We start from the raw sequence: 25,000 nt of genomic DNA, 5'->3' as shown, positions 1-25,000 counted from the left end.
TGGTTAGACTCATGTAAGATGAGAAGCTTATATACCAATTTTGGAAACAAATAACCTTTATGAATGTAATTAAATTTTAACAGAACTTTATCAGCCATACTTTATGCAGATAAGTGATATTCTGCTTCTATATATTACATTAATCAGGGATATTCTGCTATATGAACATTACATCAAAGTGAAGGCTAAAATCATACGCAAACTAAATTTCTTAAGTACAACCAATCAAGGTATACAAACAGACGTGATGGCTACAATGAGCGGCTCCACAGAGCATTACTGACGATGGCGAATAGAAGGAATCAAGTATCCCACCTAAAAGTGATTTTTTTCCTCTCTAATAAGTGAGATCTCTTCTTTCTGTGTTTCCCTTTACCTCCTCTTACTTTCTTCTAATGAGTACCTTTGGAATAATAATAATAATAATAATAATAATAATAATAATAATAATAATAATAATAATAATAATAATTATGATGAACATTTCTTTGGAAGCTTGAATATCGAGTCAATGGTCCTTTGGTGGGCTTGTTCCACATGAATAGGGTTGACCTTCTGAATAATAATAATAATAATAATAATAATAATAATAATAATAATGAACATTTCTTTGGAAGCTTGAATATCGAGTCAAAGGCCCCTTTGGTGGGCTTGTTCCATATGAATAGGATTCATCTTCTGATTAATAATAATAATAATAATAATAATAATAATAATAATAATAATAATAATAATAATAATAATAATAATTATGATGAACACATTCTTTGAAAGCCTGAATATCGAGTCAATGGTCCCTTTGGTGGGCTTGTTCCATATGAATAGGGTTCATCTTCTGAATAATAATAATAATAATAATAATAATAATAATAATAATAATAATAATAATAATAATAAATGAGGAATTTATCTGAATTATTGGAATTTAAGTCTTCCTGACGACATTTACTAACGAAGGAACGAAGTCCCACGGAAAATGATCAGGGGAATTAATGCTAGAGAAGAAGAGAATAGACTTTAGGCCAAAGGCCAAGCGATGGGACCTACGATGAGGTCATTCAGCGCTGAAACGGTAATTGGGAGTAGGTTGTTTGAAAGGTGTAACAGGAGGAAAACCTCGCAGTTGCTCTATGAGTCAATTGTTAGGAGAGGGTGAATAGCAAGACGAAAAACCGAGGACATGAACGGAGGTACAGTAAAAGGAATGAAAGGGGTTGCAGCTAGGGGCCTAAGGAAGGACGCTGCAAAGAACCTGAAGTAATGCCTACAGTGCACCGCACGAGGTGCACGGACGGCGCTACCCCTCTGTGGAGAGGAGCTAATGCTGAAATAGTCTAAATCTTCAATGATATATGAATACATATACATATTCCGCCTCTCCTCATACACACATGCAAACATTCCATCTCTCTCTCTCTCTCTCTCTCTCTCTGTCACCAAGGCCTGTCCTAGGTACTTTCCTTCCACTAATTCCTTGTGTATTTATACAAATCACAGGTCTGGGTTAAAATAGTAAAATAATGCGTATATCTCCACCCAGTCCTTGAGAGCGGAAGACACTTGCGAGTGTAGGTTATATATTATAAGCCTTTAAAGCTGCTCTGAAATAAATTTTGTTCTTATCCCCTTGTACAGAGAAATAGGCCTAGAGTTCAGAATGAACATCTGTGCAAATGTATCCACTGAAATGATGTTTTTGCATTATTTGACTATTGCAACCCTGACCCGTGATTTGTATAAATGCATAATGAATTAGGTGAAGGAAAGTACCCAGGACTAAGGTCTTGGTGAGAGAGAGAGAGAGAGAGAGAGAGAGAGAGAGAGAGAGAGAGAGAGAGAGAGAGGTGGAGTGTTTGTATGTGTGAGAAGAGGCGGAATATGTACAGTATATGTATTCATAATATATTACTGAAGATTTAGGCTATTTCAGTATTAATTCCTCCCCGTATGAAGAGGGGGGTAGCGCCGTCAGTGCGCCTCATGCTGTGCACTGTAAGCAATACTCAAGATTCTTTACAGCGTCCCTTCCTTAGGCCCCCTAGCTGGAACACCTTTCGTTATATGTGTGTGTGTGTGTGTGTGTGCATGTGTGTTAGTAGTTGTGTGTGTGTATATATACACACACACACACACACACACACACATATATATATATATATATATATATATATATATATATATATATATATATATATATATATATATATATATATAAATATATATATTATTATGATTATGAAAACTTTAGGTGCCTCCCCTCCCCCTCCTTTGTTGTTGTTTTACTGCACCTCCGCTCCTGTTCTCGGTTTTCCATCTTGCTATTCACCCTCTCTTAACAACTGATTCATAGTGCAACTGCGAAGTTTTCCTCCTGTTATACCCTATGAGGTCATTCAGCGCTTCAGCGCTGAATGACCTCATAGGTCCCAGCGCTTGGTTTTTGACCCAACTTTTTCTATCCTCTTCTTCTCTAGCTTTAATGTAATGTAATATATATATATACATTATCTGTTTATATATATATATATATATATATATATATATATATATATATATATATGTGTGTGTGTGTGTGTGTGTGTGTTTTGTGTGCATGTGTGTTAGTAGTTGTGTGTGTGTATATATATATACATACATACATACACACACACACACACACACACACACACATTTCCAAACTAAAACATATATATATATATATATATATATATATATATATATATATATATATATATATATATATATATATAAAACATCATTTCAGTGGATATGTTTCACAGATGTTCATCTTAACGCTTGGCCTATTTCTCGTTACAAGGGTATAAGAATATGAATTTTTTCAAAGCAACTTAAGACTTATATACACTCACAAGTGTGTGCGTGTGTGTGTATGCGTGCACCAATATACATTCGCATTTATTTGTATGTGTTACTGGTATACCAAATTAATCGTATTTTCATATTTTTCAGAGCGCATTTTAATATACACATTAATGTTAAAATTTAAAAAAATGCATTTTGGTAAGTCATACATTGGCCCCCCCTCCAAAAAAAGCCAACCTCAACAGCAGGGGTAAATGAAGCTTGAAGTTAGACCACGCTCATATCAACTCATCAAGAAGAACATTCATTAGTGGCTGGAGGTGTGTTTGAATCATACCACAAGCTTCAGATGGAAGCAGACGAATTAGGCACTGCCGTTTCCACGTCCCAACACTGCCGTGCAACAGCTCAGGTTGCATCTCATTTCACCTGACAACCGCGTGTGACAGCAGCGTGAGACTAATGACACCTGGCCAACACCTGTCGAGTAATATATATATATAGGAAATCATACCGATAAGCAGATTGTTACCGAGGGCCATCTACGTTACAGTCTCTGACGGGAACATGAACTGAGGAAAAATTGCTAATTTTTCTGAGCCTTCTTTTGATTTCACTGGCGCTTCTGCGCTTGTGTAAGACACTTAGCTGTCTTGAACTGATATAAAATAACGCTGTCGACTATCTTCTCATGTAAGACACTTCGCTTTCTTGAAAAAAAAAGTTGTCAATGACCTTTTAAGAAAGATGACGTTCGGTTTTCGAAGAGGTGTTACGTCTCGACAATATCAAAAAGAAATTCTTCGTGTTTCGGTTAATTGTTGGGTTAAAATAAGCCAATGTATATAAGGGGGTACATGGATCGATTCGTAATATTAGACAACTGTTTTCCAATTTTTGAAACTAGTTCACGTTAGGTAAATCCCACAGAAACATTAATTCTTTATCAAAATAGATGCAGCAACTCTGATCATTCAAAACGCAAAAAGAAAAATAAACATCGAAACGCCTGCCTAGCATCACCAAGCCCGCAGAGAACGGGAACATGATGGCTTGGGAAAAAAATCTGCTGACGTCAGGGAACTGTTGGCTAAAGTTTAAATAAAGCTCATCAGATCACCGTCACTGAATTATAAGAGTGGAGTTTTTTTCATTTTTTGTGTTTTTTCTCCGAAATGGAGTTCGTTAATTACAACGGTCATCCGAGAACTTGCTTATCTTCCCGGCGTTCGAGATCTCACTTTGAATGCGGGTAAATTTGGTATACTTGTTCTGTCAGATAATCTAAATTCAATCGAATTTACGACGAGATTTTTAGATTCTGAGTTTTTTCTCTCAAAATGAGCTCTTTAATTACAACGGTAATCCGAGAACTTTCAAAATAATCGGAAGCAGCAAACATGTTATGGGTTTTCCTTGGTTTTCCCGCCCGTCCGAGCTCTCACTTTGACAAGGCGGGTAAAACTGGTATACTCGCTCCGACAGATAATCTACAATGTCAACTTTACGACGAGTTTTCATTTTTTTTTCCCAAGAGGAACTCCTTAATTGCAACGGTAATCCGAGAATTTTAAAAACAATCGGAGAGGCAGCAAACATGCTATGGGTTTCCCGCGCTTATTTCCCCGGCGTTCGAGATCTCACTTTGAGAAGGCGGGTATACCTCGTACTTTTTTACGCCAACTAATCTGCAATCAGTAAACTTTATACAGATAGGAAAAGGAATTGGGAATGCAAAAAAAAAACATTCGTAGGACACCTACCTTGGCAACTGCAGAGCCACGAACATTGTGGACACAACGAGCAACATTTTCGTAATGTTCTCCTTGATGCCTGAGGCGTCGCTATGGCGTACGGAGGTTACAGCCACTTCTGAAACACAAATATGATACGTTTTGGAGACAATAACAGCATTTTTTCCCATAATAATAATAATAATAATAATAATAATAAGAAGAAGAAGAAGAAGAAGAAGAAGAAGAAGAAGAAGAAGAAGAAGAAGAAGAAGAAGAAACACTGCCTTTAATAATCACGCATACAAGATCTTCAGGAAAACTAAACAGGAATTATAAATATATAAATGAAACATATAAGTGAACAGTTTTCACATTAGTTGTACCTGGCACATTTTGGATAGCTAGCCAATACTTGTATCCCTGACTAACACTACATACAATAACAGTAAGAAAATAAATGAATTAGTTTTTGTATCCCCAAGTTTAAAGAAAACGCAAATTTTAAAAATCTAGTTTTCTATGAATCTACGAATATTCAATAACCAAAAACTATGAAATCAGTTTCCAAACTGCAAAATTAATTTTTCTGATCTCCATATTGGGCAGGTGAGAACCCGTGAATGCCCTTATCATTTGACCCCAGATCAACCTTCGACCTTGAACTTTTTGGGCCAAAATGTGACATTTTATTTCTCTCTTTTTATTTTACGAACGTTGATAAGATTAGAACGTGTGCATGTGTTCAGACCATCAAACAACTGATTACCAGTGCTTTGGAAAAGACCAATAAATAGATAAAAAAAGATAATATTACGTACTCTTGTTTTGCCTTGTTTGCTGTTCAACAACAGTTGCCGATCCACGCGGTTTACTCACAACGTTGATTTTACCGCCTCCAACTTTCCCTCTGATGCCAGTACCTTGAGGACATGGAGACTGCCCCTTTTGGCGTTACTCTGACCCCTAGTGACCTTACTACCACACGCAGGCGCGGTATCGCAACGCTTCGCTTCGTTCCTCGCACTTCGTTCGTCCATACCTCCGTCGCCGTCGCGTTCGTCGTCCTTACCAAGATCTCCTCTAGCACTCACGGTATGGCCATTATCGATGATCACCCTGATGTTGACGTCTATGAACACCTTCTCACTCTTGTCGTTTTTCTTTCCTCCCTCCCTCTTGTCGCTGGAAAGTCCGGGTTGCTCTGCGCCTTCTTCTTCGTTGGCCTCGCGAGATGGCGCCTGATCGTCATTGCGCCCCACCGACGATCTTTTCGCGTTGCAAAATGGAACAACCGCTTCGATGTTCTCTTGAACTTGATCGTCTTGCACAGGAGCTTCTTCTTTCTCGTTGTCCTCAGCCGGGAGGTTCATATCCTTGTATCTCTCACCCGTATTCAAAGACGGATCTGTCATCCTCCTCTCTGCGTCTATCTTTAAATCCATTTCCTCGTGTTTGCCCTGTTCATCGCTACACTCTGGTGTTGCAGCATTTGACTGTAATTGTGAAGGAGGCTTTTCGATCACGCTCGGCGGGATAACAGCACTCGGCTTCCAAATGGAGGGGGAATTGTTCCTGTCTAATTTCAGCGGTGGAACCAGGGTGATTTGTGGGAACGTGTAACGCTGAGCACTTTGAACTGGAATGGGAGATAGTGGCGTTTCTCCTGTTCCGTCAAACTGGGAAAGAGAAATTAATATATGCAATACGATTCAAACAAAACAAAACTTATAAAAAAATATGACCGTGCATACAAATAATCGACATCACAAAATAACTGTTACATACATACACATTCACACGAGACTATATCATATATAGGTCAATTGGTTGGGACTCAGTGGCGTCGTAAGGGTTGCTGGCGCCCGGGGGCAAAGTCTTTTATGGCGACCCTAAAGGGGCAGGAGCAGGTGGGGGGACCGAGGACTATTTTCATTTGAGTGTGCTAATCTTGGCAGGAAATGTTTGCCTTCATTATTTTAGATATATTGTGTTGAAAACAAGACATTCTAATTTGCATAATAATATCCTGAAATGATAGAACAAAGTGAAAAAGTTTATTTTACATATAACAGATATACTGTAATTAATCAATCATTAGCCCTCATAAATAAATTCCAAAATGTTGATAACTAAAATGTAGATTCTAGTAAAGCATCACAGTAACCAGTAACTCTTCATAACCAAAGACAAATGGCAAATTAAATAAATTTGGCTAAAAAAGGAGTTAAACATTAGGGAATACAGGGGGGTAAGCAAATCGTGAATATGTACAATTTGTTGCCAGCATAGAAGTTAATACTAGAAAAAAATAGATTTTGTGGTAAAGACTGAAGAGTTATAATGCCTGAAAAGAAAACTGATAAGAACAAAGATGAATTAGTTTACCAACTATAAACTTTGCTTTTCTTTAAAGAATGTTTACCATGCGTCAAAATAATGAAAACAAAAAGATTAAAGTGATGGATGCTTAGGATCAACCATGTCCAAGGAAATAAAACGGTATAAAGGTATTAGAATGTAAAGATAATTAGACAGTTATTGATAACAGAAAACCTAAACAAAGAAGAGGATTGACAATGAATTGTAGGACATTAAGTATTGGTGCAAGTTACAGTGTGTTTACAGTTTTATCTTGCTAGCTTTTACAGCCGCAAATTTGTCTATCACGTCATCAAAGTTTATTTTGTTTGCGATCTCTTGCTCTACACGTAGAGTTAAAACTGACAATCTCTCTTGCCCCATAGATGTTCGCAGATGCGACAAGATAAGTTTCAACTTACTAAATGATCATTCACAACTAGCAATTGATAATGCAATGGTCAGCAGTGTCTGAGGGGCAACTTCGATCGAAGGTTTGGGAAAACACTTTCATCCCCATATTGTACAATGAAACAAAGTAATTCCTATGGGTTATTGATCAGAACATCATCTCGTGTTTTAAGCAGCATTCTGCAATCTACAATTTCGCTGAACAGTTCCAAGCCATCTAAGTCAGTGTCATAGAAATTTGCAACATTAATGCACCTTTCTTTGATGTATGCTTCATTGGTTGTAGATAGCAACTCCTTAATATCCAAAAGAAAGCCAAACTTGTGACTGACGTCTTTCTCATTCGAGAATGAAAAAAGTTGCATAAATTAAAATTTCTTGCTATATTTTTCGTTGCAAAAGATAAATAAATAAAATACTTTATGTATTGATAATAACATCAGCCTCAGCCTTACGAAAGCGCAGAAATAATAGTAGTCTGCAGTTCGTTATGCACAAAAAAATGCTCACGAAAGAAAACGAAACACTAGATTGACGGGGGTGCCTGTCCAATATCTTTGCACTGACTCACAGTCACTGAAGCACTTATTTTATAAGTACGTAATAAAATTTGATAGTATAGTAATTAACACATAATGATTACATTTATATATAATGAATATTAAATGAAGCCAATCTTCATTAAATATAAGATATGTACTGAAAACTCATAAAAACTTAAAGATTCTCAGTTACTGGTTTCATCGCCCCATTTCCCCCCAAAATAGAGGCCTTCCCAACTTCAATTTGGCGCCCCCTCAATGCTGCGGCCGGGGACATATGTCCCCCCAAGCCCTCCCCTTACGACGCCTCTGCTGGGACTAGGCCTAGGCTTGCTTAACCTGAATAAATTTTTTCCTGGCGTTTACCGAGAGAAGTTATTCATTCGATTGGAAAGCGAACGGTGATTCTAGCGTGGAAACTACGTTAGTTAGAACTTCATTACATAAAAATATTCCAGTACAGCATCATGAAGTCTTTCAACCTCATCAGACTATCAGACATTATCGAAACAATTTAAGAAAACTACGGCACTGATGAAAATCCTTGTGCATCTTACAACAAAAATTAATTACTTACCTAATAATAACGTATTTGAAATAAAATGTCACGAACACTTTAGACAGCACAGAAACCTGATTATTCCACATCATATATATATATATATATATATATATATATATATATATATATATATATATATATATATATATACATACATATGTGTGTGTGTACAGAGAAAAAGCTACAATAAAACTTTACGTTTTTCCTTTCATGGTTTGAGAAGGCATTTGGCCTTCTCAAACGACCAAAATATCACCAAAAAAACTATGTTGCAAATAAATATTAATTTTAAGAAGTTAATTGAGAGAGAGAGAGAGAGAGAGAGAGAGAGAGAGAGAGAGAGAGAGAGAGAGCACGAAAAGAAAAGAAAGATATGGCCCGCCCCCAAGCGCTTCCTGCCAAAATTGAATTCGATGTTAAGGGGAAATATGAACAGGAACCCACAAGTGTCGACATTTGGCGCAGCAGTGGTAAACACCGTCGCACCCTCCCTTATTATGCAGTGCTGTTAAGAGACTCTCCCGACGCAAAGCTGTGCGGTGCAGAGAGTCTTCTCTCCTCGCTCCTCCCTCTCTCTCTCTGCCCTCTCCCCGTCTCTCTCTCTCTCTCTTCCCTCTCCCCTCTCTCTCTCTTTGAAAAATGTTAACCCGCATATCATAGACCGATGTTGTCTTGAAATCACACAGACGAGTAGAAGAAACAAATGATGCCACAGTAGGCTAGTTGCTGGTTGCTTATCATTCCCGACTGTCAATGGAGAGAGAGAGAGAGAGAGAGAGAGAGAGAGAGAGAGAGAGAGAGAGGCGGGGCGGGAGAAGTGCATGACGGCACAAGCAGATCGCTTTTGCCCAGAGCGATCAGTGGCGGCTCCACTCAACCGGATCTAGCATATTCATTTGGAAATATTGACATTATTATCATCACATTATCGTTAATATTACTAATTAATATGCATGTATTTCCACAGTAGAGGCCAAAAAATAAGACGAAAAACGTAAACAAAATTAGTCACTGTTTGAAGGAAGGGGACAACACGAAACTGCTGAGTAATAATGACGATATCAAATGAAAAACTATTTTGACCTTTCTATTAAAAAAAGCGAAAATGGCCAGGTGAATGTGATAACGCATAAGCAACTTGCAATATTTTATTTGTTCAGTGACCTTTCTTCCTTTGCTCTTTCATCATTAAGCCGATTTTCTACGAGAGAGAGAGAGAGAGAGAGAGAGAATAAGTGATTTACCAATTTAATTTAATAAAGTAATATGAAAATAACCTTATGTATATTTAGACCTAGTCTTTCACCAACACTGGCTTCCAGACCATCCCCAGTTGAATCTGTGTCCCGAAGTTTCCAGACTCACTCACCGTCCTGGAAGACGAATGGCGCGTCCCAGCCGATCCGTGGAAGACGTCGGAGAGCTTCCACAACTTCCAGACGATCATGGAATTCATGCAGACGATCAGGACGAAAGGCAACGCCATCATGACCAAAGCGTCCACCACCGACACGACCCTGATGAGTTGTAGGTACTCCTCGAAGTACCCGCAGTTGTCGAACTTGACGGAAAATATATTATTATTATTATTATGTAATAAAAATCCGCAACTGTATAAATAGTATTAATATGCAAAAGATAAAGACTTTCGATCACCTGAACGGTGTTCCTCCAAAGTGTTTCCGTTAAAATTACGTTTAATTATTATTATTATTATTATTATTATTATTATTATTATTATTATTATTCGAAGAGAACTGAGCCGAGATAATAGGACTCGTGTCTAAAAAGCTGGAGAACTCGTGAATTAAATGTTATGAATAGACAGGAATAAGAAATTTAAATTCTGTACACTGAAAATATCCACCAGAATACTAATGCTAAAGTGAGTAAAACTGTGCTATTTTATTTATTACAAAAACAATTTCACTAAGGAATTATGATAATGGTACAGAACATAATACAGCTTCTTAATGGATGATGTTTGGAGAAAAATTAAATACGCCCTCCCAACATCAAACTGACAACTTTTTTTTTTTTACTTACGCCAGGCGGCCTTCCAACAGTCGGGAACACGTAGAGGTTAGCGATGGTGTTCGATACAGTTACGAATGCCGTGACCAGTTTAGCCCGCCCTACGGTGCACAATTGGGCGCGGAGCAGCGGATACTGGACAGCGATGCACCTTTCGGTTGTGTAGGCCACTGTCAACCTGGTTGGAAAGACGACATAAAATTACTTTGAAGTTATTTAATTCAAGAGATTAGTGAGAAAGCTGCCCACAAAGAATGTCTTACCATCGGTCTATATTGTAGACCCTGGTCTCACCCAAGGTCTACATAAAGGCCTATTCGATTTTCGCCACCTACCAGACGCTGATGTTGGTGCAAGTCGACATGACGTAGTTGATCATCTTGCAACCGGCAGAGGAGCTCAGAAACTCGATCCTCAGCCACTGCAGGCCCTGGCTGTTCAGGAGACACTGGATGCAGAGGAAACTGAGGAACAGGGTGTCCGAAGCGCCCATGAACGCCAAGTAATAGTACGAGGAATGGTTCTTCAGGCGGGTTCCTAAGAACACTGCCATGCTGATGGAGTTTCCGATAATGCCTGGACGGAAAATGGATGAAATTCACTTTCTCATGCTTTCAACGTATGTCAGTTTCTCTAGCTTGCATATGTTAATACAAACAAATTCCTTTTCTCAAGGAACGAAAATGCATTTCTGTACATCAAGCTTAATTGTCGTACATTTGACAGGAAACCCAGCTGTCATGTATAAATGGAATTGTGAGTTAGGAAATAATAACCTAAATACCTGACCATATAAACGTAGCCCTATCAGTTTTATGCTTGAATTAAAAACAAAATGAAACTAACTATATATATTTATAATTAAACCGGAATAATTTTCCTTAATTATTATCATATAATCATATCACTACGCTTGCCATGACGAAGTAGAAACTATGCACCTGTAATAGCGATGGCCAACAGGTAATAAATGCGCAAATGAGTGTTGATCCAGGTGAATTCGGAAGATTTCCCATCATCTTCAACATCGGAAGTATTGGTGGTGTTGTCGGACATTCTCCCGCGAGGGCGAAGCTGTTGGTGATCCTGTTCACCAACATGGAAAGAGCTGATTTAATGCCAAGCAACTAGAGATTGTATGCGTGGCAAAGAACGCGCATACAATTAATCAGCGTTTTCTTAAAGATATTTCAAGTTGGATTTCGGCGTTCAAGATATGAATGGTTCTCTAACTTAATAAATTCCCTTAGGTTTTTATCTTTTTACGCACGCGCGTGCGTGTATACGTAAGCATAGCCCTACATATAAACAGGTAATTAACGTATTATCATCAATATATATATACGTAATGTACATCCTGCGGAAGTACATATAGTCTTATTCTAAATGTTTAAATCTGAAAGATACCTACGGCTTATCGGCACTGATCTCCAAACTTTGACCTACTTTCCTAGGCCTAGGCTGCCTTGTGGAGCACAAAGTCCAGAATACTTAGGGTCCTCGAGAAATTACGGTCTGGTCTCTCTTTCCCCGATACTGGACTTCAACTGAGCGAGGAAGAAACTCTCCTGAAGCGGAGGTCATATTAGGTCTGGACTCGTAGATGGCTATGGCACTCACGCATGAGCAGCTAATGACACGTCCCTATATTCACCCGCCCCTCCTCCCCATCATCCAGTCCCATCCTATGGAATTTTCAGGTCACTTAATTGAAATCGGATGAATAACACGGTATGCAAAACAGGTTGTTTAATGAGAGAGAGAGAGAGAGAGAGAGAGAGAGAGAGAGAGAGAGAGAGAGAGAGAGAGAGAGATGCACCAAATAGAGGAGAGATTTTTTGCGGAAAAATTGTGGATGACTCGAGCATGCATATATATATATATATATATATATATATATATATATATATATATATATATATATAGATATATATATATAGATATATATATATATATATATATATATATATATATATATATATATATATATATATATATATATATATATATATATATATATATATATATATATCAAACAGTGGTGTGGCCACAGCCAGATATACATTAATGGGGAGGCAGACATAAAGACTTGTTAAAAATGGTCAACATATTCCCGACTTTTTGTAATGTCCTCGAAAATGTAATGAAGACATTACGAAACGTCGGGAATAAATTGATTCTTTTTAACAAGTCTTTATATCCGCCTCCCCATTGATGTGTATATATATATATATATATATATATATATATATATATATATATATATATATATATATGCAGGATATACGTGTAATATGAATTTCAATTGATGGTTGGCCTAACTTAAGGTTAGGCTAAATGTGTAAAAATGAGGACTTCTACCAACGATTAGCCTAATGTCCGCTGGGGAAAGTGTAGCCTACATTCAACACTTATTCCTGGGTTTATTTGGCTTTAAACAACAAACATTAAAAGAAACTATTAAACGTGTACAATTAACAAATACTACAAACATCACTATGAGGATAATAACTTACGGAAATAAAAATCATTATCGTCTTGAACTACAGGTTCTCTTTAGTACATCATGCCACTTGTCATAAGGTCGGCAGACCTTAACTGTACACTTTCCGTAATTTACGATGACTAATAAACTTGACTGAAGGTTTTCCTGCAAAGTAAGAACCCATTTCTGCTTAATTTACCAATAACTTATGAAAAATAAAAAAAACACACCACCGTAAAAATACACTTTCAGGAAAGGTCGACAGGTGGCGTTCTGCTATCGAAAATCGAAACGATCGACTCTCATTGTTCTGTTATTTTAAAAGAATTTAAAATTCTATGAAAGTCCGGTTCCCCTAAGACTTTCTGAAAACTGAAAAACGGACACATTAAGATGTCATAAGGAAGTGGGCTATTTTTTTTTTTTTCGTTTGGCCGGGTGTAGAAATGACTTGTCTCAAACCTAGGAATGAGATGTAATACATAAATTATAAAAGATTATTCCCCGAGGCTACTCGAAAACGGAACTTACAACTTAAACTTATGATTGGTCTATTGTTACCTGGCAATGGAAGAATCTATAGGTTATTCAGTACCTAGGAATTCTACTCAACAATTGTTTCTCTATAAAAATGCACATATACGTAACTTCAAGTAAATTAATATCATACATACATTCATAGCTAAATTTCTACTGACTACATATGACTCCAAATTAAGATCCTTTGTTTTCCTCTTTTGAATTCATGCCACTGTAAGGTCTGAGAAATTTTCCTGACCTAGCCTAACCTAACATACATGGTGTATCATACTTTGACTCTCATTGACTTAGCTTACAATTTTCAGACCGCTTCTGTGTACGAGAAACAGAGAGTAAAAATCATGGGTCTCTTCATCAAATTCAACTTATTGGTTAATCACAGGGGGGTGGGGTGGGGGGTATTGTCTTGAGGTTACCTCCCCAAGACAGACACTTCTGAGGTGCAAAAGAAAAAGCAGAGCAAATTTAGAAAATTTATTCCCTCCAGCAAAAAATGTACAAATTTGCCATCATGAGAAAAGAAAAGGCACTTGCTGAAGAAGGAAGAAAAAGTATTAAAAGTAAAAAATGTCAACGTCACGGATGAGAGAGTAAGAAAGAGACACGCTACAGACCTTATAAATTGTACACATCTAATTCTCTTCCTCTAGGTATTTAGTATTCAAGTGATTGTACTCTTAATATTTGAAGTATTGAGACCAGACTTACTGGAGAAGAGATTACACCCTCCTAAGTCACAGAACCTACGATCAAGAGCACTGTAATGATCAATCCATATTAAATATGACAATATCCTCCAACTCATGTCAACTGGAGCATTTCCTTAAAAGTTGTTTGTAGAGTAAAATACCTAATTAAATAAATTCCAACCTTCTTGACATTAAAAAATACAGGATTCTACATACTATGAAGTATTAACATTGAAATACATTTAAAATAACATTGGTTGTACAGTATAAACAACTATAAGTACGAGGAAATTTAATGTGATGGAAGGCTACTTCATGAACCTGCTAACAGAAATGATCTGTGTTAAGTAAATTACTTTGGGCAGTGCTATTGGTAGATTCTGAACCACAGAAATATGCTAATCAGTACTGGTCTCATTCTGTTTTGTCATGCAATGCAAATAAAACTTTGTAGACTATACACATCTTCGTTAAGTTGTCAGTACCTACAATACACAGTACAACAATGATAAACTTTCTGAGAAAAAAGGCAACTTTATCATATAAAATACATCTCTGCGGCTTCCACACTGCATTCAAAATGCACACTCAAACTAAAAATAGAACATATATTTAAAGAACTCAATAATACTACATTTAATATCATACTATATATTCTACATTAATAATACCTTCTCTAATACACCCTCAATGATACAGCTGCAATAAGCACAAGGAGTAATACACGTGTACCCCTAACTACCAATAACAGCATCCAATACCATTTATTCAAAGAATGCCAGTACCAGTGCTGATCTTCCCACGACATCGGTTGAGAGTCTGAAAGTCAGCGATCTCTTCAGTCATTTCAAAATACTGTAAGTGACTATGAATACTTTACTGAACTTTATGCAGAGTAGAAACACTGAAAAAAAGCCAATGTCATCACGAAAGTGCTTAGACCCCATAAACCACAGCAAAAAGAATGAGTATTATAATGCAAAACTGAAAAGGACAATATTTCAATCTTACTCTTAAAAATACACAAAATTTAGCTATTATATATTCATCCACTTATTTCTTTGAGGATACATTCTGCGCAAGAATGTCACTAAGATAAGAATTCTACACAGCCAGAGAGAGAGAGAGAGAGAGAGAGAGAGAGAGAGAGAGAGAGAGAGAGAGAGAGAGAGAGAGAATTTTTCATGAGGTACATGGTAAGGGGGAGAGAGATTTTTCTGAGGCTACATATATCATATTTGGACTCTCACTGGCTTAGCTTAAAGATTTATTTATACTTGATTACAATCCTCTGCTGAAATTCACCATACGTGAACTATATACAGCAATAACGTATTCAAAGGAGAATCAAATACTCAACTACAGATTCAACATTCTAAAAAACTACAGTTAAAACTTTACTGAAGAACAAATAAAATTAGTTTTCAATAGTTCTATAAAATGCCACACTGCATTAAAACTACCTTATGATAATGAAGTTCTTCAAAATAAAAAAATGCAAACGAGAGGAATCAATTCAATAACCCTAGTCAGACATCAATTCACCTGCCATAAACATTCATTTGCCACACCACAAACATCCAATTTCCAGAACTGCAGTTGGCTCAACCAAAAGTTTCTAAAAACCTTGTTTATGTCAATTACACCCCTCGTGCACCCATGATATGAATGTCAGCAAAACAACCTCTCTTCGGAGAAGAGTTAATCAAGTAAACAAACTGTGGCTTTTCATGGATGAAAAAGGTCAGACCCTTTCAACAAACTTACAGAGATACCAAAAATAAAACCAAGGATGAGAAGATTCCTCTGTATCTCATTCCCACATGTCAATAAGAAAAATGACCCTTCAGGATGGTGAGTGTATGAATCTTATAATCTAAGAAATATAAATAGATCACAACCTTATAAATATAGCATTATGCCCACTTCAGTGCAGAAATCTACAATCTATCAATATATATCACTCAATGAAAGACAGTTTGCACAAAAGCAAAATACGAGTTGCTCCGAACTCCCAACGTGGGATAGAAGGATAGGCAACTTCCATTACGATTACATATATAGTTTGTTCTTCTTATTTACAGAAGGTTATTTCCCCAAGTCATTACTCCTAGGAAATCAACGCTATCATGTATAACATATCAAATACTTCAAGTCTGACAGTTCATCAACAGTCAACAGCTTTAAAAAAGAAAAGTTTTGAAAGTGACATTACTACGTAATGAGTCAGAGAATAAAATACTTAGTCTAAAGAAAACATTTTCATGCTCATGCAATGGCAATAATTGTTCACAATGGTCACTGTTCATCCAAAAGGTAAGGACCATTCTCTATATCTCTGCTTTGAAGCACTAAACAAAATAACCTCTTAAACACTAAAATCTTTACAAACAAGAAATGATCAACATACTTTTATATCTTGACTAAATCTCTGGATATTCAGTGATGATGGACAGAGTACTAAACTCACATGTGGCTTGGCCAAAGTGCAAATACTAAGGTTTATATAACTATATAAACATTTCTTGAAACATTACAGTGGATGCCTTTCCAAGAAGTAGTATAAGCTATCCATTTATACACCCTCAAAAAATGCAATTTTTTTCACCCCATTCAGTTATTGATATCAAAACCCAATGAATTTTTCAAAATGTAATTTCAATATTTTTTACTCCAGGTACAGATTATTTTGCTTCTAACAACATTTTGCCTCCACCCAGTCATTGATAAGGATAATTCTTACGCTAATTAGTCATAATATTATAAGACAATGTATTTAACAGTGTACTTTAACCTGCCCACTATCAAATTTCTACTCTCATAGGGCTGCCATGGAGTAATTTTTCTCAATGAGGGGGGAAAATTGGTCCAATTTAATAGTGCCTCCAGTTCAAACCACAAGGCTCAATAACAACAGTATTATTAACAATCTTCTGAAAAGTAACTCATTTAGGGGGTACCTTACAGCAGTCTTTCTTGATGTCTCAAGTTTAACTTGACAAAAGCAATCACCACTTATGTGGTACTGCTTGCAGGAACTGAAAAGCGTTTTTGGGAGTAATATACATGTGTAATCCAGAAATACAAATTTGCTTTGTATATTCCTCATTCAAAGGATCAATTAAACAAAGGGTCTAAGAAGAGTTGTCAGATTAACTTCTCATTCAAAAACAAATCCTTGGGGGCAAGCCCTATGAAAGTTCTGAAATTTGACTCTGTAGCTTTGTCGAATTAATCTGTAACAATTATCTAATCAAAAAAGCTATTTCTACTTAACAGGACAAGCATAACTAATTCAAAACCACTTTTAACAAAATTACCTCTTCCACTGGTACTCCTTACTAAATATAACTGATGCTTATTTTGTAATTGCCAAAACATCCATATCATCACGACATCGAGGAATATACAGAGGAACGCATACATGCTCCCATATATCTTGTGGATATGCATTTTCAACACTCCAAACCCCGGTGTCAAGGTCATAACACTCGATCACTCCAGTGGCCCTATCAAACGTTGCATCCGAGTGAAAACCACCAATGACGTACAAACAGGATCCAATGACAACAATGCCAGCATGATAACGGGGTGTGGGCACTCTGCTTACAACAGTCCAAGTGTCAGTGGTGGGATTGTAGCAGTCAATCGTATCGACAAGAACTCTTGTGTTGGTTGTATCATCTTCGTACCAGCCCCCACATATATACAAACAGTTAGAATGAGTAATGCAGTAATGGTCTGCACGAGGAGTTAGAAGTGCTGCGCGGTGTTCCCACGTCCCAGTGTTCGGATTATATACCTGGCAGGAATCGAGCACTTGGTCACCCTCCAACCCACCACTGACATACAACAGGCCATTGAGGGCAGCAGCTGCATGCTGAGCTCGAGCCCCTGGCAGTCCAGCAATTGGTGTCCATGTATCTGAGTTTGGGTTGTATATTTCACACAGACTTTCGTCTTCAACGACACCTTCACTGGCCTCACTGGCACCACCAACGGCGTAGAGGAAACCGTCCAGGACGCTCAACGAGAACCTACATCTCTCGCGCTGCATCGGAGCCATGGTGCTCCACTTGTTCTGCTGTGGGTTGTATCGAAATCCAAAGGGATGGATGTTTTCTTGAAGGGACTGATTGAAGCAACCCCCAATCACATAGAGTTCATTATTGAGAACTGCTGTTCCATAGTTGCACTGTTCAACATGGGGGATGGTTGTCAGGTGGCGCCATCGACCAACTGAAGGTAAAAAGTACGTTATTTCATTTGTAATACCAGCTATGCTAAAACCACCAACCTTCACCACTGCAAGTTCTAATCCTCTCGAGTTGATTAGGCCAGTGGGTGGAGCAGGTGTACTGGATGCTGGTCTTAGATGAAGAGCTGCATTCAAGGTTCCTTCAAGCACAGAGAGTCGGGCAGTTCGTTCCAACACCGACGAAGGAACCTCCCCTAGATTCAGAGCCCTCAACAGAGAAGGAGCATGGCGCACTCTCTCTGCAGGATTATGTTGGAGCCATCCTGCTACAGTGAGAAGAACCTCGGCTTCGCTGCAATCCACAGGATAGTCGCAGGACAACAGGTGCAGCAACTGAGCTATCGTAAGCCTCTGAAATTCAGCCATTTTACTGAACTGATAGAGATGAGAACTCATGAAGGCGTAAACTCTCTTCCTGAGTCTGTGAAGTGAGTACGTTTCAGCAATGGTTGCAATATCTACACAGTTGTCGAGATCAAGTTGTGCCTGGAATCAGAATAGAATGAATCAACACAGCTCATAAAAATAATATTTTGACAAAATGTCAAAAAAAAGGCATGATAAACTAAATATATACAATATATATACAATATTTTCACTGTAAAAATTTCAACTAAATGTGCCTCCAAAAAGTCTACGATAGTGCAAAACTATTTGGAAGACTTGAAAAACAGGCTCCCTATGATGCAATAATGTACACAACAAAACTCACACAAGGAATTCAATAAATAACACATATATACCTTGACAATATAAAAAGGAATACATACTTCATGTTGTTTGGACAAAAAAAATAAACATTTAGTTATAACATCTTTCAATATTATTTTCCCAGTCACTTTTCAAGTGAGTCCAGTATACTCATATGATGAACATTGTTGTCCTGACAGCAAGAAGCATTTGCATAAGCAAGAGATAAGCTAGTATTACTCACTGTAATGCAGTAGTCTTCCATTACCATTTATATCAGGAGTTTAACACAATTTTTTAATTTGGCCTCAACACATTTTTAAAGGTAAAAATGAATCCAATAATGATGCATGCTACAAACACTATCAGGTACCTGGAGATAGTTGGAACAGGCCTCGACAACTGTGAGGACTTGCACATGAGCTGCAGCTGCTAAAACATCCTGAATATTTGCGAGATTGAGGGAGAGTCTGCTGGTGTACGCATATTCCAGCAGACACTTTAGCCCTGCTGCACTCATACCGTTTAAGCAGATCTCAGACTGACATCGCTCTCGCATCTCATCCGTGAACATTGCACGGAAGTAGTCACTGCATGATGCGAGCACAACACGATGAGCCTGGGGGCACAAAGATAAGCAATGAGTAAACCACGACTGTGGAGTAAGGATACAGTAATCAAAATACAAAAAGCAAGAACTATATTATGTGCTGTATAAGGCATTACCATATACCATATGTATTGTACAACTTTTGGGATGATGGACCCTTTAAACTAAATACATACATCAATGAGAAACCATAACAACCACTTGGAGAAATAAATCAACAGGCATACCTGGTCATGTCACTAACTGTTAAAATGATTTCTGATATTAGCTTAACTTCCAAAGAGTTTATTCTTCTTGTACAGAAAATCAGGCTTTGGAAGATCCAAACTCAATCACAGTACATCCAGATACAAAGTGACTCAGGCCAATAATAATTCATTTATAAGAACAAAAAATTCCTAGGTTGCTCTCCACCTTATCAAAGTAACCTTCCTCATTTAAAAGGACATACCAAATTACAAACCTTATTCATATTTCACAAAAAATTACTAATGACATTCTCATATAGTTCATGAAATTCTTGTTCATGACAATGACTTCTAATGTATTTGCTGGCCTCTTTTCGTGTTGATTTTTTTTAAACTGCTCTTTCTTAATATCTAAAGAATAACACCAATTTCCTTAAAGTTAGACTCCCGAGGCTCTTGTGCCACAAAAGATGGATCCTCACCTGAAAAGCTTCTCCACCAGCAATGAGCGTGACATCCAGAAGGAGGCCTTTGGACCGCAAGGTGTTGAGCCCATAGAGGAGGGCCCCAGTGTGAGACGGATGCTCAAACTGCACTGTGTTAAGCGGTCGTGGGGCGGCCGCTGCACCCCCACTCCGGGTCATTCTCACATCCCCTGAAACAAAAGGCACAATGAGTCTAATCCATACTATACTAACAGGTTATAGTACTAATGTTTTAACTGCACAGAATGTGAGACGACACCACTTTTAACCACAGCTGGTACGTTCCAACCCTGATGAACCACTCAGAATCCATTGGGAGACGACAGAACAAATGGCACAAATGGAACAAATTGCACAATACAATACAATTTAAGATGAAAGAACATTTGCTAAAGATATTCCCATGGGCTTCTCAAATAATTCCACCTTTGGTCTGACACTGTAACCATTACGTAAACACAGCTCTTTACAAGTTTTTTGCAATTCATCACAGAAGACCAGGTACAGCATAGTGGCACAGTAAAGGCTTGTGATAGAACAGAAAATGTATTTCATCAGGTTCCTTCATGTAAGGAATCACCAAAATAGCACCTGTAAAATAATACAATTTCAATGCCTCAAGGGAAGAGCAAACTCGTAAGAAAAAAACTTATAAAAAAAACTCTTAATAACTCGAAAATCTGTTGAACACTACTTTAAATGATATTGATAAAACGATTGGCTATATAGCAACAAGGAGTTAAAAGATTTGAGGTAAGCGGAGATACACAAGTGTAGGCTTACTAGTGAAGAAAATAAATAAATATGAAGATGACAAGAAATGTAGGCCTATGCTAGAGAAAAAGGGACACCGAAAAAAAAAATGAGCAGTACTGTATATCACAATGGAGATTTGAGTGATATCTCGAGAGCAACGAAAAAGAAGTTAGCTTATCACATCAAAACAATTGGGAAAAAAAAAAAAATGCTTTGGAAAATGAAAGGATTGTCTGATAAAAACAAAAATAAAAGAAATGAAGGGAAATATACTGACATAAACAAAGTGAGTGGAAACTGAATGGAATAGGCTGTAAAAATAGCTTAAAAATCTTGATACGAAGGGAAAATTATGGAACAGTAAAAAGTGAAACTGAAAACGCAAAAAGTATTTACTAATTCACCGAGCAGCTTTCACACACACAAACACACACACAGAGAGAGAGAGAGAGAGAGAGAGAGAGAGAGAGAGAGAGAGAGAGAGAGAGAGAGAGAGACTCTCACACGCTGTCGCTGGCTTCTCATGGAAGGTAGCATTTCTTGACACCTAATCACAATCATATTACCACCGACTTCGTCACCGTCGTGAAAATGAAAGCTTTCAAAGCCCTATTCAGATTTTCATATGAAATTGGTTAAGAAAATTATCAGTCGTTGCTCAGCAAAGAGTCAAATGAGTGTTTTTTTTCGATTTTCGAAAGTAGTCTCTTTTTTTTTTCTTTTACGTATCAGAGCAATATATTATAATCTTATTTATAATAAGAAGTGTGTATGGTGTGACTAGAGATAAGAAGTGTGTATTTTGTGTGACTTTCTTCACAAGCTACCGACCAGGAACGGCCCCGGTGGATTGCAAAACCAATACCAGCAAGGTGTGCAGAATAAATTCTATATATTCTATAGACCTTGACCAATATAATGTTCAAACCAACAACGGCGAGATTCGGCCGCGTTCCTAGGCACGAAACGGAACGTACCATAAAACTGTCAAGGTTGAGAACGAAATCTGCAGCGCGAAGGAAATCGGAAAAGAAACGCTCTATTGATAAGAAATGCATTCGTGTGAACACACACACACACACACACATACACACACACACACACACGCCACCTGCCGGATATTAAGCAACTGCGTAATTATATTTCGCTATGCAAAAAAAAAGCGAGGGTCTATCAACCGTTGCAAAGGTAAATTCCGCTCAGTGACTCGTGCTCTGCTAGAGCGTGGCTGCTCAGAATAAACATATATGGCGCGAAAATTGCAAAATCTCCACCTTTCTAGTTTCGTTCCATTCACACACACACACTGACATTCATAATATAACATAACATATTTAATATAATATATAATATGATATAAAACAATCGTTCAAAAGCTAATTCCATTGTAGGCCTGAATACATCGAGGTTTAAGATCGCAAAAAGGAAAGTGATTAAGTAACATATCCAAAAGCTATGTAAGGTCTTGCAATACGATGAAATTGCTCACTGAGAAACCGAATTTCTTTCCATACTTGTTAAAGACAGTTTTCGCAGCCATGACTGCTTCCCATTTCTTTTGAGTTCTCAATTTGACTAATCATTTTTTCACGGTTCATGAATCGCACTTGAAGCAATTTTGCTCTTCCTCTCTCTCTCTCTCTCTCTCTCTCTCTCTCTCTACATACGAACTCACAAACATTTCCTCACGAATAAATCTACATGTAACATAAAAAAGTGGCGTGTAGACTAGGACAACTCTCTGAGTAAAAGAAAACAAAATTCTCGCAAATTCACGTTGAATAAAAAGATCGAAATTTTGCGTTGAATAAAAAATGATCGAAATTTTACGCTGAATAAGAAATCGAAATTTTGCGTTGAATAAAATTGATCGACATTTTACGCTGAATAAGAAATCGAAATTCTACGCTCAATAAAAAAAACCCTCGAAAGTTGTACGAAGCCGAAATCGTGCGCGCGCAGGCTGAGGAGGAGGAGATGCCTCAGGGTCAACTCGGCGTAACGTTCGTAGGATTACAGCCCCGTCAGAGGATATATTACGCACATAAACGCAGGATATGAGCTGTTCGGGGAATATTTTTGTCCGTCCGGAAGGAATGCGTGTCGTTAGGTCCTCATGTGGTGACGGGGCGTGTTTTTTTTTTATTTAATTCTATTTTTTATTTGAAGCGAGGAGACATTTCTTTGTCTGTAGGTCAGGAGTGCACTTTGTTTCTGGGAGTATAGTACCATACACACACACACACACACACACACACACACACACACACACACACACACACACACATATATATATATATATATATATATATATATATATAATTACATACGTACATACATACACATTTAACTCGGAAATTCTCAAGGTGGGAGTAAGTTACACCGTGCTTCAATTTTAGCTATTTATGGCGAGATTTCACAAGAACAACAACACCTCACGCAAGCATATGAGAGAGAGAGAGAGAGAGAGAGAGAGAGAGAGAGAGAGAGAGAGAGAGAGAGAGAGAGAGAGAGAGTTAATAACAATAAAATTTCTTTCAACCCAGACTGGTAAACACCAAAATAAAAGGAACATATTCTGCCATTCAAGATACTCCCTACATTGTAATTATAACATATATATATATATATATATATATATATATATATATATATATATATATACATATAGATAGATAGATAGATAGATAGATAGATAGATAGATAGATAAAACTGGATACTTCGAACACATCGGCCTAGGACTTGAGCCGGAGCCAGCTCGAAACCGCCCAATGTCGGTCTACTTTATATAATCTTTATTTTTTTTTCTTCAACCTTACCTCCTCATTATCTTTCGACAGTTTTAAACCAAGGTCAAAAGAATACGAGGTTTTCTCACGCTACGGTAATTTCGGAGGTGAGATGCTGGGGGGTTAGGTCGACATGCGAGTGACGTCACAAACCTATCATAGGTCTATGGCAATAACTTGTGTTGTCTGTCTATAACTTACAATTTGATTTCGTTTTACTCCATTTTTCTGGCAGTTCCTTTAAAATCAAATCAAATCCTAAACGTTTACAGTTTTTGAAAGCGCTTGCAATATGACAATCGTACATACGTAAGATAACTGACGAAATGTCCAACTATTTCCATACTCAGTACAGTAGAATGTTTTTAATACAACTTTAGCTGTTCTACTTATCACTCCTTGGTGATGAGGTTTTTCCCTCAGTAAAAACGAAACAATTTTCCGCAAATAATAATAATAATAATAATAATAATAATAATAATAAACTTTCTTAGTTCGAGGTCATAAGCAAATACCGTAAGCGGATACAACGAAACCGTGAAACATAAAATTCGATAAAAAGAAACTCAAGAAACCCACTCAAACAATGCTTGTAATTATAAATAATAATAACAGGTTTCTTTAGCTCTTAAAAGTCAAACTCAACATACTTAAGAGTTGTAAAACCAACCACACACGCTGCAATTCTCATTCACTAATGCATTATGTTATTGCTTCTACAACTTATTTTGTAAATCCTGCGAATGAACCATTCTTTCATAAAACAACAAAACGACGATTTGTCTTAAATTTCAATGGATGTGCTTTGATTCACGTGGAAATTGGAACCTGGGCCTACAGTCATTTGACCATAGGCCTATGAGCCCATGACTGCTTCAACCTGTAAGTTACAATTCAGAGTTTTTGACGTAGAAATTGGAACATGGTCCTACAGTCATTTGACCATAGGCCTATGAGCCAAAGACTGCTTCAACCTGTAAGTTACAATTCATCGTTTTTAACATGGAAATTGGACCATAGGCCTATGAGCCAAAGACTGCTTC

The 25,000-nt window shown here is 37.3% G+C and overlaps 2 protein-coding genes across 5 annotated transcripts in view; both read right to left on the bottom strand.

The window, feature by feature from the left end:
• The window catches only part of LOC136842880 (uncharacterized), a 20,138-nt gene extending 6,880 nt beyond the window's left edge, over window positions 1–13,258 (bottom strand). The window contains exons 1-7 of one of the 2 annotated variants that reach the window (XM_067110783.1): window positions 11,878–12,136; window positions 11,408–11,552; window positions 10,802–11,042; window positions 10,479–10,644; window positions 9,802–9,993; window positions 5,378–6,235; window positions 4,587–4,695 (exon numbers count right to left, since the gene is read on the bottom strand). In XM_067110783.1, coding sequence (XP_066966884.1) covers window positions 5,432–6,235; window positions 9,802–9,993; window positions 10,479–10,644; window positions 10,802–11,042; window positions 11,408–11,522 — 1,518 coding nt within the window. In that variant the 5' untranslated portion in view covers window positions 11,523–11,552; window positions 11,878–12,136 and the 3' untranslated portion in view covers window positions 4,587–4,695; window positions 5,378–5,431. Of the gene's footprint in view, window positions 1–4,586; window positions 4,696–5,377; window positions 6,236–9,801; window positions 9,994–10,478; window positions 10,645–10,801; window positions 11,043–11,407; window positions 11,553–11,877; window positions 12,137–12,982 lie in introns of those variants that run through there. The other variant, XM_067110784.1, reaches the window with a different exon arrangement.
• A 693-nt stretch (window positions 13,259–13,951) lies between these two features.
• The window catches only part of LOC136842877 (kelch-like protein 26), a 20,688-nt gene continuing 9,639 nt past the window's right edge, over window positions 13,952–25,000 (bottom strand). For all 3 annotated transcript variants that reach the window (XM_067110770.1, XM_067110771.1, XM_067110773.1), the window contains exons 2-4: window positions 20,409–20,581; window positions 19,502–19,747; window positions 13,952–18,924 (exon numbers count right to left, since the gene is read on the bottom strand). In XM_067110770.1, coding sequence (XP_066966871.1) covers window positions 17,539–18,924; window positions 19,502–19,747; window positions 20,409–20,570 — 1,794 coding nt within the window. In that variant the 5' untranslated portion in view covers window positions 20,571–20,581 and the 3' untranslated portion in view covers window positions 13,952–17,538. The remainder of the gene's footprint in view (window positions 18,925–19,501; window positions 19,748–20,408; window positions 20,582–25,000) is intronic.

Source organism: Macrobrachium rosenbergii, chromosome 10, assembly GCF_040412425.1.
Source record: "Macrobrachium rosenbergii isolate ZJJX-2024 chromosome 10, ASM4041242v1, whole genome shotgun sequence".
In the NCBI taxonomy this organism is placed as follows: Eukaryota; Metazoa; Arthropoda; class Malacostraca; order Decapoda; family Palaemonidae; genus Macrobrachium; species Macrobrachium rosenbergii.
This window is presented reverse-complemented; position numbering and strand designations above follow the sequence as displayed.